Here is a 15,000-nt window from a genome sequence, read left to right on the forward strand (position 1 = left end):
AAAATCATAACATACTTAAGGGGTTGTAGCATTACATGTATTACATGGTTGAGTAGGGGTAACAATTAGAAAAACCAAAAGAGCACTATAATCTACTGCCAAGTTTCCTCACACTTCCCATAGGACTTAAATTTTATTTCTTTGTTTCTGCTCTTTAGTTTAGTCTTAGCTCTGAAGAAAAAATTCGCTACCTCAAAATTTAGATTTTTTTTAACAAGTATTACAGCTTGCTATGCAAAAAATTGCCAGTTAAACAATTTCTAGCATAAAATAGAAAATTAAATAGAATAGAGCATTTTAAAGATTCCAATACAAAAGTTGTGAACTAAAGTAATTGAGAAGAAAATAATACGTACTTCTCAATCATATAAAATAATTGTAAAATTCAATTTCATCCTCACCTTCGCTGCAATTTTTTCCAGTATAACCAGCAACACAGTTGCAAGCATAATCATTTACAGCGTCTGTGCAATTTCCTCCATTTTGGCACGGCTGACGAGCACAGTCATCAATATCTGACAGCAAACAAGAAATTCTATTCCCATAAAACGACTCTGTTAGCTGGAGCAATTAGATTCTTCCAGCCTGGAGAAAGCTATCGAAAAATGATTGACTTGCTACCATTAGATTTAGGTACGTGTGGGCAGAATCCGCTCCTCCCGCCTGATCCTGTTTTCCAGCCAACCACTTCATGGTCTAGATTACTGTTACTTTCCAGGAAATCCGAGTTTCATTTTCTCCGTGATAATTGATCTTACATTTGAATGAAAAAAGTTCAAATTTAAATCCCTTCGAAAATTTGACATACATGTACTATAAGCTAACAATTTAAAGTTATGTAATTTTTGTACTTTCTGCAGATGGTAATTGACAAATCAGCATTTTTGAAGAGGAAATGCAATTAGCGGGAAATGCATTTAAAAATTTCATTCGTTTTGGGGGAACTGGTGAACCATTTTGGCACGGTTGAACGGCACAGTCGTCAATATCTGACAACAAAGACGTACAAAATAACAAAATCCTATAACTCGAAAGTCGCGCCATGAATTTTAGTGCCACGTTAGTCTTTCCTACTACACACCTAGATAAATATTTCTTTATATTCTTACACTGAAGTTTGAAATCAGCCATACATCAAAAATATAAAAATACATTTCCTCAAGAGTTGTGCTTCTGCAAACTGGCATTTTACAGTTTCCTGTACAAAAACGTTGTAGACTAAAGTAATCCATCAAGCATACAAAATAATTCAAGAAGTAAAATTTATACTCACCGACGCTACAATTCTTTCCAGTATAACCAGCAACACAGTTGCAAGTATAATCATTTACAGCGTCAGAGCAATTTCCTCCATTCTGGCAGGGCTGATCAGCACAATCATCAATATCTGACAACAATCAAAGATGCATTGCCATAAAACCACTTTGTTACCTGAAGGAATTATATTCTTCAAGCCTTAAGAAACCTATACAAAAACTGACTGACTTGCTACCATCAGATTTCAATAAATTCTATCGGTTATGATAAAACAGGTGTAAACATGCAAGGTCCGCATTGGCAGAATCCATTTCTCTCCCGTGGCCCTGTTTCCCAACCAACCACTCCGTGGTCTAAATTACTGTTACTTTCCAGGAAACCCGAGCTTCGTTTCCTCCTTGATCGATAGTTGATGTTACATTTGAATGACTGGGAAAGTTTACATTTTTTCGAAAGTTAGAGATACTGTAAGCTGACAACTTTGCAAACGGAGCTTAACAAAATAATCTTCAAATATGAAATATCTTCCTTACCAATACTACAATTCTTTCCACTGTAACCAGCAGCACATTTGCAATCATAATCATTTACAGCGTCAGTGCAATTTCCTCCATTTTGGCACGGTTGAACGGCACAGTTGTCAATATCTGACAACAATTAAATATATATGGCCATTACAGGCGCGGATCCAGGATTTTGAAATGGGGGGTGAATTTTTGTAATAATGTAATTTTTTATAGAGCCAAAGCCTGGTTGAGGTGTTTGAGGTCTGTGCAGCGAAGAGCTCTCAAGGAGCTTATTAACGTTAACAACAAAGAAATTATTCTCAAAAAAGCAGATAAAGGCAGAACAACCGTCGTTATGAACGGAGAAAACAAAATCAATGACGGACAGAAACAATTGGATGATAGAAATAACTGTCAGCCACTAGACGAACCAATGGTTAGAGACACATCCCAGAGAGTTAAACACCTCATTAATGCCCTTCATCAAGCAGGGTGCATAGACGAAATGACGGTTAAATGGTTTAACCTAACACCAAATCCGCCTCGAAGTCCAGTGTTTTATACCCTCAGAAAAATTCACAAACCGACATTAGTCGGAAGTCAAGACCTATCATATCTGGGTGTGATGGCCCAACAGAACGCCTATCATCATTCGTAGACAAACTACTTCAGCCAATAGCACAAATACAGGACTCGTTTCTAAAAGATACGACACATTTCATAAGGTTTATTGAAAGCACTAGGGTGCCTAGAAACGCTTTTCTAGTCTCAATGGATGTCACTAGCCTTTACACGAATATCCCACAGGAGGACTGAAAGAATCACCATAGTATGCAACGCATACGAGAACTTTCATGCCAATAACCCTCCTATAGCTACAAATTTCCTCAGAGAAATGCTCAGCCTTATACTGAAGGAGAACTCCTTCCAAACACACGGAACTGCCATGGGCACTAAAATGGCAGTAGCTTTTGCCAACATCTTTATGGCATCTATAGAAAAGGAGATCTTAAGGAAGAGCGTTCACAAACCACTAATGTGGAGAAGATTCATTGACGATGTATTTTACTTGTGGGATACAAACAAAGAAGAAATAGAAAATTCATTGAGCAAGCAAATTCGTACCACCCTACCATAAAGTTTACCGCTGAAGTCTCACAATAAGAAACAACATTCTTGGATACAACAGTCTATAAGGGACAGAGATTCGAGAAAAAATCGATTCTCGACGTGCGCACACATTACAAACCTACTAAAACATTTCAGTACACAAACTACAACAGCTGCCACCCAGCAGGCACTTCTGAGGACAAACGCTTCTAAAGTAGTGTTTGACGAAAACATTAAAAACTTTAAAACACGCCTGGTATCGAGAGCTTATCCTAGTAACCTGGTGGACAAAATCCTCTCCGAAGTTAACTTCGCAGAAAGGAAGAACGCTCTTACACAAAAACAGAAAGTGCACAAGAAAATTCTACCCTTCGTGACACAATTTCAACCATCACTGCCATGTTTGAAAAATATTCTAATGGACACTGAATGGCATTTAATACAAAACCAGCCGCTACTAAGAGAGATATACAAGGAACCTCCCTTTATCTATTATAGAAAAGGGAAATCGCTTAAAGACATGCTTATTAAAGCAAAATTATAAAGGCCTAGTCAACACAATGGGCACACAGCGGGAGTCGTGTAGGTCTGTCAACCCCATTTCAACAGGCTCAAAATGAATAAATTGATTGGTAGAACCAGTCATCGCTAATGCACATTCTCCACCTCAATTAGAGAAATCAAATATTATTTCAATATTTGACGGATAAGGAAAAAAAAAAAAGGAAGGGGGCTCAAAAAAAGGGGGGTGAAAATTCACCCATTTCACCTCCCCTGGATCCGCCCATGCATTAACAACTTTGTTAAAGAGAAAACGCAGATGTAAATATGACCTCCGTTTTTCTCGATCCAATTTATTGCGAAGTTTGCTACTTCCTCCCCTCCCGGTTTTTCAAGCACCACCCACCCCCACCTCCCACATACTGTTAACCCTACCTCGCCTATCCCCAGCCAGCCCTTTTTAGTTTTGTTTTCTGTGTACAGGGTCAAATCTCTTCACTTATACTTAACTCAGTAGGAATAGAAGTTTTAGTAAAGAAAATTGTACGTCAAATTATGGCACTTCTAGAAATGTTTCAATTTCCATTCTTTCCACTGTAACCAGCAGCACAGTTGCAATCATAATCATTTACAGCGTCAGTGCAATTTCCTCCATTTTGGCACGGTTGAATGACGCAGTCGTCAATATCTGACAGCAAGCAAACATGCATTGTCATAAAGGCCTTAGCTAAAGTGGAGGAGCAAATGTAAGTATGACCTCAGTTTTTGTCGTTTGAACTTAGGGCAGAGTTGGCTCCTTTCTCCCCGGTGTTTCAAGCTTCCACCCACCCCCACCTCTCATATACCGTCAATACTACCTCTTCTATCCCCAGCCCGCCCATTTTTATGTGGACAGCGTCAAATCCCTGCCAGTTTCTTTTACTTTGTAAAAATAAAAGTTGTGAGAATGAAAATTGTCGGGTAATTTATAGTACGACCTCAAGTGTTTCACTAAGGTCCACAACTTTTTTTAAGGTCACCTGATGAAATGTAACGTCGTATTAACAAGATGACAATTATCTTGATTTCCGTTTTGAGTTTTTTGACTCTTCAGAATTTCGCTAGAGTTCAAAAATTGACAAGAAGGATCAAGAACTTTAAACAACCGCAAAGAAGCAAATTCAAACGGAGCTGAACAAAATTATTTTCTTAGACATGAGCATTATCCTTACCAATGGTACAGTTCTTTCCGCTGTAACCAGCAGCGCAGTTGCAAGTATAACTATTTACAGCGTCTGTGCAATTTCCTCCATTTTGGCACGGCTGATCAGCACAGTCATCAATATCTGACAACAAACAAGGAATTCTATTGCCATAAGACGATTCTGTTGGCTGGAGCAATTAGATTCTTCCAGCCTTAAGGAAACTATGAAATAAAACCCATTGACTTTCTACCATAATATTTCAATAAAACCTAACGGCTATGGTAAAACACTTATAAGCGTGCGAGGTATGCGTTTGCAGAATCCCGCCACTCTTCTCCCCCGATCACGTTTCCCAACGAACCACTTCACAGTCTTGATTACTGTTGCTTTCCAGGAAACCCGAGTTTATTTTCCTCCTTGATAATTGATCTTACATTTGAATTAAAAAAAGTTTAAATCCCTTCAAAATTTGACATACATATACTATAAGCTAACAATTCACATTAATGAAATTCTTGTACACTTTGCATCTGGTAATTGACAAATCAGCGTCTTTGAGGAGAAAATGCAATTAGCGGGACATGCATTTAACGATTTCATTCGTTCTAGGTGAGCTTAAAATAAAAGCGAAGAAGCAAAATCAAACGTAACTTAGCAAAATAATTTTCGTATATGTGAATATCATCCTTACCAATACTACAATTCTTTCCACTGTAACCAGCAGCACAGTTGCAAGCATAATCATTTATTTCATATTTAATATTTTCATATTTAAAGTTCGAAAATTGTCATAAAGGATTAAGACCAGTTTCTTCTAGAAAAACTAAAAACAATCACAAAGAAGCAAGTTGAGACGGAGCTTTACAAAATTAATTTTTTAGACATCAGCATCATCCTTACCAATGGTACAATTCTTTCCACTATAACCAGCAGCACAGTTGCAACTATAATCATTCACAGCGTCTGTGCAATTTCCTCCATTTTGGCACGGCTGATCAGCACAGTCATCAATATCTGACAACAAAGAGGCACGCAGAGTCAAAAAACGACTTTCCTTACTATGTGGGTTAAACAGAATGCTATAACCTAAAAACCACGACATGCTAAAATTGGATGCCCCTGAATAAATATTGAATTAAATAAATAAAGCAAATAAAATAAACATGAATACAAGTGGCAAGTTTCTCTTTCTTCCAACACAGCGCGATTTGCATTTGCTTCTACACTAACGTTTGAAATTACCCGTAAATAAAAAAAATACACGACCTCCAAAATTGTACTTTCGTGAACTCTCATTCTACGATTTCCTATACAAAAAGTTTGCAATAAAGTAATGCATAAAGCATGCAAATGATCCAAGAAGTCAAGGTAATACTCACCGACGCTACAATTCTTTCCACTATAACCAGCAACACAGTTGCAAGTATAATCATTTACAGCGTCAGTGCAGTTTCCTTCATTCTGGCACGGCTGATCAGCACAGTCATTGATATCTGACAACAAGGAAATATGCATTGTCATAAAACGACTCTGTTACCCGGAGCAATTGGATTCTTCCAGTCTTAACAAAACTATACACAAACTGATCGACTTGCTACCATCAGATTTCAATTGGCCGAATTTATACTAGAGACGAATTATCCGTCTCTAGTATAAATCCGGTGCGAAGACCAATTATGGGGCAAAATTCGTCCATGGCCGATTCGTCTGTTAGCCCGTCTTAAAGACGTGTTAACAGGCAGATTATACGTCTCTAAATTTATATCTAGACGGAACGTAGACGGTTTTTTCGGGACGAAGTTTCCTCAGGGAAGGGACTGGTCTCTATATTTTCTCAATGTTCCTCTGGGATGTTTATTTCAAGATGGCGTTCCGTAAGGCATCTGCTACCTTGAGTAAGATTCACAAGAGAAAAGAGAAACATGAAGTTCATTAAGTTATCTTCTGTGTCAAGCATGCGCTTGACCGGGGATATTCTTCTCTGATATACCAGATGCATGTCTAATGCTCTTCGCGATGTGTTCGTCAACAATTGCAACGCTACGAGTGCCGCCATATTGGTTTTGACCTCTACCTAAGCTTCCACTCGGCTCTTCAACACCGAAACACCGGTCGTGTAACCGGCGTAAAATATCTAGACAAATTATTTGTCAAAATTCGTCTTCGGATTTATACTTAGACGAGTTATCCGTCTGACGGATAATTCGTCTCTAGTATAAATTCGGCCTATGATATCGGCTATGGTAAAACAGGTATAAACCTGCGAGGTCCGCGTTGGTAGAATCCGCTCCTATTCCATATCCCAGCCTCTTTCCTAACCAACCACTCCGTAGACTAACGTTTTGTTACTTTCCATGTAACCCGAGTTTCATTTCCTCCTTGATAATTGAGCTTAAATTTAAATGAAACTTTGGAAAATTTGAGATACTGTAAGCTAACAAGTTTGCAGTTTCTTATACAAGGCCGTTATGACAATTCTTTTATTTTCTGCAGCTAGTAATTGAGAAGTCAGCATCTTTGAAGAGTAAACGCCATTAGCAGGAGATTCATTTAACAATTTCATCCGTTCTTGTTGAAATAGAAACAATCCCAGCAAATAAAATTAATTCAAGCGGAGCTTTACAAAATAATTTTCTTAGAGGCAACATCATCCTTACCAATGGTACAATTCTTTCCACTGTAGCCAGCAGCACAATTGCAAGCATAATCATTTACAGCGTCTGTGCAATTTCCTCCATTCTTGCACGGTTGAATGGCACAGTCGTCAATATCTGACAGCAAGCAAACATGTATGGTCAAAAACGACTTAGTTAAAGTGTAAACAGAAATGTTAATATGACCTCGTTTTTTCTCGATTGAACTTATCGCAAATTTGTCACTTTTCTGTGTTTTTTTTCCGAAATCCACCCACCCCACCCGTTAATACTACCTTTTCTATCCCCAGCCCGCCTTTTTTGGTTTTTGTTTTCTATCGACAGGGCCAAATCTCTGCACGTATCTTTAAATTTGTAACAATAAAAGTCATGGGAATGAAAATTGCTGGGTAATTTATAGTACGACCTGAAATTTTACACTAAGGTCCACAAAATATTTTGTTCAGGTCACCTGATGAGGTGTAACGTCGTTATAACAAGATGGCAATTATCTTGGTCCAATCTTGGCTTTTTTAATTCTTGTGAATTTCACTAGAGTTTGAAATTTGTCAAGAAATGATCAAGAGCAACTTCTTCTTGGAGAACTTTAAACATTAGCGAAAAAAATAAATTCAAACCGCGCTTTACAAAATAAATTTCTTAGATATGAACATCATCCTTACCAAAACTGCAATTCTTTCCACTGTAGCCAGCAGCACAGTTGCAAGCATAATCAAATACAGCGTCTATGCAATTTGCTCCATTTTGGCACGGCTGAACAGCACAGTCGTCAATATCACCTGATAGCAAGCAAACATGCATTGTCATAATTAACTACTTTTTTGAAGTCCGGGACTACAAAACTCAAAAACATTGCACCAGGGTTCCATATGAAATATGTATGACCTCGGCATTTCTCGATTCAACTTATTGTCAGTGTTGGGCAATCTTGCGTGGAGATGCTGTTTCCAGTTTCCACGAACTTTCCTTCTTTTGTATATCCCCAATCCTGCCTCCTCTTACTGAAGCCGGGCCTTTTTGGTTTTGGTTTTAATTCTGTGACGGAGTAACAGCCCTGCCCACAACTCTATAACTTGTTAAAAAATAAAAATTGTGGAAATGAAACTTGCAGGGTAGATTATAGTATGTCCAGGGATGTTTCACTGAGCACCAAAAAAGAGTTTTTTGGAGTCACACGACTAGATATAACACCAGGACCACAAGATGACAACCATCTGGGTCCCCCCATCTTAGATTAATGGTTCTTCAGATCTTTAGAAGTTCGTGGAAATTGGCAAAAGGATCCACACAATTCCTTCTCGGTGAATTTTTTTCTTACCTTTGACAAACACTTTTTTTTACCTTTGCCTTGCAAAGTTTACAATGATTTCGAAGCATGAGCTCACAGTTCATTTTTAAAATAAAATTTAAAGAGGCTGTGAATCCTTTCCTACAATTGTTTTTCAACTCTGCAAAATAAATTGCTTCTTAGCATGCTGACTACAATTCGAAAGTTCCAAAAAAATATATTGGTTACTCATCTAGTTTGTGTGTAATAATCATCGCGATCCTTGGGGATCTTCCCATTGCGCTGAGACGTCAATATAATTGACAAATCGACGGCAGTTTTCTATGGTCTATACTCTTATAGACCATAAAATGACCTCAAAAAATGTTCAAAACTCAAGTGGAACCACGAGCCGCAGGCGAGTGGTTTCACTGCCAAGTTGAAGCTGTTATCATCAACACATCGGTTGGATGTTGAAGCCAATGACTTAAGGTGGAACTTTGTGGCAGTCGACTATTAGTGCCACACCTGATGCCCTTTGTGAGGATCAGGCGTGCGTTTCTCAAAACTCCCGAGAACTTTTCGCGCCCGAAAACATTACGGGGCGCTTTTCGGCTGTTTTTCTCGGATCCCGAGAAGTGTTTCTCAGAGCACCCGAAAGTGTCCCAAATTGTCTCCCGATATTTTCGGGAATCTTTTCGTGTTAAAGCTGGAAAGATTAGTTTAGAACACAGTTTTTTTATAGTAAAACTTTAATTTTTTCCAGCTGAAAACTGTAACTGAACTTGTAAAATAAATTTACATGTAAATACTGTTCCTAAAAACAGATTTCAGCGCAGATACTACTGAGCTAACTGGTTCACAACGTGAAGACTGTTTAATTGGTTTCTATTTTAATCTTGACCTTTCAAATTCACCGTTGTTGCAGTTCGTCAATGTTTCCATATATCTGTCAAACCGTCAAGACTTGTCAAAGTTTCCATGATACTATTGGCTGCGCGTTTGAATGAACTGAAAACGTTGCTCGCAAATCCCCCAAAAATAAGAACAAGTCAAGGGGTGTTTTGGTTTTGAGCAAGTTTTAGCGTCATTACCATGAACTCGAAATTTCGAGGTGGAGGCTGAAAATTATATAAGAAATAAGTTGTGCTTCAAGAAAATGGCTTATCACATTTGCAGCCGAGCATTGTCCAATGAAAGTTTTCCAGAGTCAGACAAGGTGGGTATCTTTCATGTTTTTTTAGTTGTTGTTTTTTATTTTCTTTTAAGAAGTTGCTGTACAACCTGTTTGGCGAATACCTTTTCTACATTACCTGAGGATGAAATGATAAATTAAGAGATACCTAAGTCTAGATATAAGTCACTGAGGATAAATTTCAGTAGCCTATGTCTTTTAAGCTAACGCTTACTTACCATGCACCATGAATGCATGCACAAACGGGGAGTGGTAATAACTGTTTGAATGAGGCCTTCGGTTGCGGTTCGTGATTAAGGAGGCTCGAGGCAGTTTTTTTGGACTTAGGGTGGAGGTTTTGAAATTACAATCTCGCATACAAGATAAACTTCGATCTCCTTCATACTACATCATCATTTCAACATATGATCAAAGTTAATTTTCTCATCGGTTTCCAAGCAACAGCTATTACAATAGCAACGGAAGTGCATAGCCTCTCATTTTCAACATTGTCGATTATCTCGAAATCTAGTCAGACACTTTATACCGAAACTTTAAGGATTTAAACTAATCAATCTAGACAACTTGTAGGCGAAATTAGAAAAAAATCTGTAAGAGCGTTTTCAAGTAAATAATGAATAAATTTTTACGGGGTAATTTTGTTTATTCCAGCATTTTCACCAATATCTCTGGCAAAATAAAACTTGACACTTTGTCTTTTCTGTCAAAAGGTCATTGCTAATAGCAAAACATTCTAAATGTACATTGAGCTTCATGGGTGTCTTCGATTTTAAGATATTTATGTTTGAAAACAGTTAAAATAAAGCGCAAATGAATGAAAAAGTTCCTACTTTGCATAAATCGAGATATCTTTAAAATACCTCAGCAGATTTTTCTGTTAAATTACAAGCGGTTAGAGTAAGAATTCTTTTCGATATTCACACAAGTTTTAGGCTCAAGAACCGAAACCGGTGTTAGATAAGAAGGCTGAATCTTGATCAAGTTTCAGTCTTTATTCGCTTTCTCCGAACAAGAGTTTTATTTTGTTTGTCCCGGTCTATTCCACTGCTATTCACGTGCTGTGAATATTTATAATTACGTGAAGTCGTGCAAAAGGTAAAATTTACAATGGAAGACTTGAGAAGCAGGAGCATATATTTATGTAAATTTTACCTATTGCACGACTTCACGTTATGATAAATATTCAAAGCACGTGAGTAGCAGTGAAATAGACCGGGACAAACAAAATAAAATGCTTGTTCGGAGAAAGCGAATAACGACTGAAACTTGACCAAGATTCAGCCTTTTTATCTAATACCAATTTCGGTTCCTGAGCCTAAAACTTGCGTAGATATCGAAAAGAATTCTTACTTTAACCGCTTGTAATTTAACAGAAAAATCAGTGGGGGTATTTTAAAGATATCTCGATTTATGCAAAGTAGGAACTTTTACATTCATCTGAGCTTTATTTTCACAGTTTTTAAACATAAATATCTTAAAATGGGAGACACCCATGAAGCCCACTTAGGCCAACGTTGTCCTCTGTATGAAGACTTATTTCCTTACTGAAAGCTTTCTATTTTACAATAAAATAAGCTTAAGTTGAGCTTTAATAATTCTTAAAGCACGAAATCGAGCGCCATGAATCAGTTAAAGTTTTCGCAATCTCGTACTAGGAAGATCGAAGGAGACTCTGCTCGCAGGGTAGCGATCTCGGCAAGTGAATAGGCCAATTTCAGTTTGAAAACATTTGACTACATTTGTAGGTTTTGAAGTTGAGCTTCTTCTCAACCGATTAACGTTAAAAGAGACAGAATTAATTGTCCGCTATACACTTAAAATATAAAATTTAACCACACTATCAAACTCCGCAATATGCGAACCGCTGAGGAAACTATTAAACTGTCTTTATTTGGTCCATAATCTCTCAAAAATCATTTTTTTTTTAAGTACGAATTTCACTTCTTTTGCCTTGTCGGTCGTCATTCTTTGAAAGTTCAACTGAAAATTCCTGATTTGTAAGAGTTACCTTCGTAAATTCACTGGAATCAACAAAATCTTTAAGTTCATCTATACGAAGTTCTTACGCGCACTAACGCATGTAAACCTGTGAGATTTTCAGAAATTTTCTCTTGGTTTTTAAACATTTTAAGCTTGGGTCTAGCCCAGTATCTGTCAATTAACTCAAACTCTCGTTTTGGGTAACTTTTTCCTTGATAATAGTAACGCAATACGACCATTTAACTGAAAAAAGCATTCCCGAAAACGCATTTCGAGAGCTTTCTAGCACCCGAAAATTATCGGGGGGAAATGACGCGACTTTTCTCGGGCTCGAAAATTTCGTGCACTTTGAGAAACACCAGAAAGCGTTTTCGGGAGCTTTACGGGGAGCTTTTCGGGCCCGAAAAGTTTTCGGGAGTTTTGAGAAACACAAGTCAGTTCCCTTCACTCTGGTATTCCTGACAGTCTTTAAAATAAAGCATGCTCTCTGTGTGTTTACAAAAATCTAACTTCCAATAACACCTTTACATTTTCTAAAAGTTTTTAGTAAGTAACAGGCCAATGGTTGTCAGAGATATAGTAATACATTAGGTCAAGCAATTGCTTAAAAAAGGAGTTTTTCACTTTTTGTGAAACATTATAGAATTGCCAACAAAATGCATCAATATGCTTAATTAATTACACCAGATATTTAACAATTTTTCCACGAGCGCACGTTTTGTATGAGATGATAGATAATCAGCGGGGTGCAACGCACCTCGTTGACTAAAGGCTGGTTTCCATATGATCGCGGATCGCAGATCGCAGATCGCAGATCGCAATAAGGTCTGCGATCATCGCAGACGATCGCAGAAGATAGAACCATGTTCTATCTTTAAGGCTGGTTTCCATATGATCGCGGATCGCAGATCGCAGATCGCAATAAGGTCTGCGATGAAGATAGAACCATGTTCTATCTAAATGCTGGTTTCCATATGATCGCGGATCGCAGATCGCAGATCGCAATAAGGTCTGCGATCGTCTGCGATCATATGGAAACTACTTCTGCGATCGTCTGCGATCCTGCGATCGTGATCGCAGACGATCGCAGAAGATAGAACCATGTTCTATCTCCTGCGATCGTCTGCGATCAATTGCGATTGTTTGCGATCTGCGATCCGCGATCATATGGAAACCAGCCTTTAACCATCCGATATCTAACAAAAGCGTGTGGATAGATTATTTTATTAACCTTTTCAATGCCTGTATGACGCACTGAATGCGTCGTGAAAACAAAACCTTTAGTTGAAACTGCCACACGCCGGAAGCGGAAGACATCGGTTCATCTAGAGAAGGAAAATTTTTGCGCATAGGATAAACCCAGAGGAATATTACAACAGCAACCACCTCTCACTTCACCCTTGTACCTCGGTCAGTGGGTTATGAAATTTGTTATGAACGAAAGAGTTGAATACTTCTTTCTTTCCCTTTAATAAGCGACTGAAGAAGACGTCTTTTGTTGGATCTCATATGTTATAAAATCAAGTGTTTCCGATAATTTGCAACTGAAGAATTTGTAAAGGACTCTTACCCATTATTTCCCGAACTTGTTCCTGTGACAGAGCTATATTGTAAAGTCTCATTTGGGTTATCCTGCCTTTGAAGTTCAAACTATTAAAAGCTCCCATAAAGACGTTTCCCTTCGTTGCTAGATCTGTTCCGGCTGTGACACTTGTTGTTTTAACCGCGACTCCATCGATCCACTGTTTGACTTCCCCAGTGGCCCCATTGTAGGAGGCACCAACAATCTTCCATCCACCGGCTAGAATACTAGAACCATTAGTTTGTGAAGAGTAAAAAGAACTATAATCGCGGTCAGAAAAGAGAAAGTCAAGGCTGTAAATGGATATACCAAAAAACATCCCGAATTGACTGAACATGTTTCCACTGCTGTAAACGAAAAACGGCCCTGGCTGGCCATCATAGTACACCCAGCATAGCATCGTGATTGAGTAACGCACGTCCAAAACTCCTCCGTCGCTGTTACTGAACTGGATGCAGCTATTTGCGTTACCAAAAAACTCATAAGAACCGTTCACTCGTCCATCGGGTCCGGCAGCCAGCTGAACTCCAATGGAGTTGCCTTGGGGTACTCGGTCTTGGATTTCCCTGGTTCCATAGGTCACATTCAACGGGAAAAAGACAACAGGTTCTGGAACTTTAAAAAAAAAGGATTGACTTTAAAGTTAAATTAAAATTTGTATCAGTTAGAGGGTAAAATATCCAGTGCAGTGAAAAAAAATGACATAAAACAAACTGCACATCCTTTCAGGGGATTATTTATTGAGTCGTTAAAGCGCGTATTAGAGCTCGTTCTAGCTTTGTTGTTATTTTAAAAAAATGTATTTCCTTGATGTTAAGCGAGTCAAACTTATTTTTTTGGCGTTTTCTTAAACTACCACGATGGCCTGTCTTTTTTCACGCATTAAATAATCGTAATAATAATCCGCTTTTGTGACTTTTCAAAGAAACAAATTAGCACCCTAAACACGAGCTTGAACATCACACTTGGGCTTTGCGAATTTGCGCGCAGGCAACGGTTTGCATGCGTCAAGATTGTACAGTTTATGTTCGCCTAATTTTTTTTAATATTTTAGATCATGCTTCCACCAATTTTCAGCGGGCGATAAAAGAGGCCATTCATATTCAATGGAACAATCGACTCTAAACCAACAATTGTACAATGCAAATTTTTAAGTCGCTCTATGGTCATACATTGCCAGACGCTATTTACGTGTTTTGTGGGGTGAGAAGATTGGACACGAGGATGGATTGGGGCGCGCGGGGTGTCATGGGAAGAGGCAAAGGTTAAATAGCGACTGGCAGATTTCGTTTGACAGGTCCGTGCAATCGTGCGTGAAACCGTGCAGTGCTCTTTTTTTCAAGAAAACGGCTCAATTTTAGACAATTCTTGCAGTCAAAATTCACTACGGGTTCTAGTTTGGTATTTAACGAGCTAAAGCGTTCGTCTTATAAAATTAAATGAGTGATTTCTTTTTTGTTGGCTTGTAATGTCGCGCTGCCATAAGGGCTTTTTTGCGTGAACATTCGCGGGAAGACAATGTGGGTGATTTGGACAGTTCTTTCAGTGAAATATGGATCGAAGGTTAGTACCACAGTCATATTTCGTCTTTCCGCGAATATTTCCGCGAAGAAGCCATTACGGCAGCACGACATTACAAACCAACAAAAACGAAATCACTCTTCGGACGAACGCCATATTGGATCGAAATCTGCCAGTCGCTATTTTTCCTCTGTCTCTTCCCATGACATCCCGCGCGCCTCAATCCATCCGCGTATCCAATCT

General features: G+C 38.4%; 1 protein-coding gene across 19 annotated transcripts in view; it reads right to left on the reverse strand.

Annotated features, from left to right (window-relative positions):
- Window positions 1-15,000, reverse strand: part of LOC146449188 (uncharacterized) — a 38,949-nt gene that overhangs the window by 15,924 nt on the left and 8,025 nt on the right. For 5 of the 19 annotated variants that reach the window (XM_085101548.1, XM_085101537.1, XM_085101551.1 and 2 more), the window contains exons 3-10: window positions 13,225-13,851; window positions 7,875-7,991; window positions 7,216-7,329; window positions 5,938-6,051; window positions 5,459-5,572; window positions 1,791-1,904; window positions 1,274-1,387; window positions 402-515 (exon numbers count right to left, since the gene is read on the reverse strand). In XM_085101548.1, the coding sequence (XP_084957674.1) occupies window positions 402-515; window positions 1,274-1,387; window positions 1,791-1,904; window positions 5,459-5,572; window positions 5,938-6,051; window positions 7,216-7,329; window positions 7,875-7,991; window positions 13,225-13,851 (1,428 nt within the window). The remainder of the gene's footprint in view (window positions 1-401; window positions 516-1,273; window positions 1,388-1,790; window positions 1,905-5,458; window positions 5,573-5,937; window positions 6,052-7,215; window positions 7,330-7,874; window positions 7,992-13,224; window positions 13,852-15,000) is intronic. The other 14 variants (XM_085101542.1, XM_085101552.1, XM_085101546.1 and 11 more) reach the window with 11 other exon arrangements.

This window comes from Pavona decussata, unplaced genomic scaffold (genome assembly GCF_977016875.1).
Source record: "Pavona decussata unplaced genomic scaffold, jaPavDecu1.1 SCAFFOLD_602, whole genome shotgun sequence".
NCBI classification, from domain to species: Eukaryota; Metazoa; Cnidaria; class Anthozoa; order Scleractinia; family Agariciidae; genus Pavona; species Pavona decussata.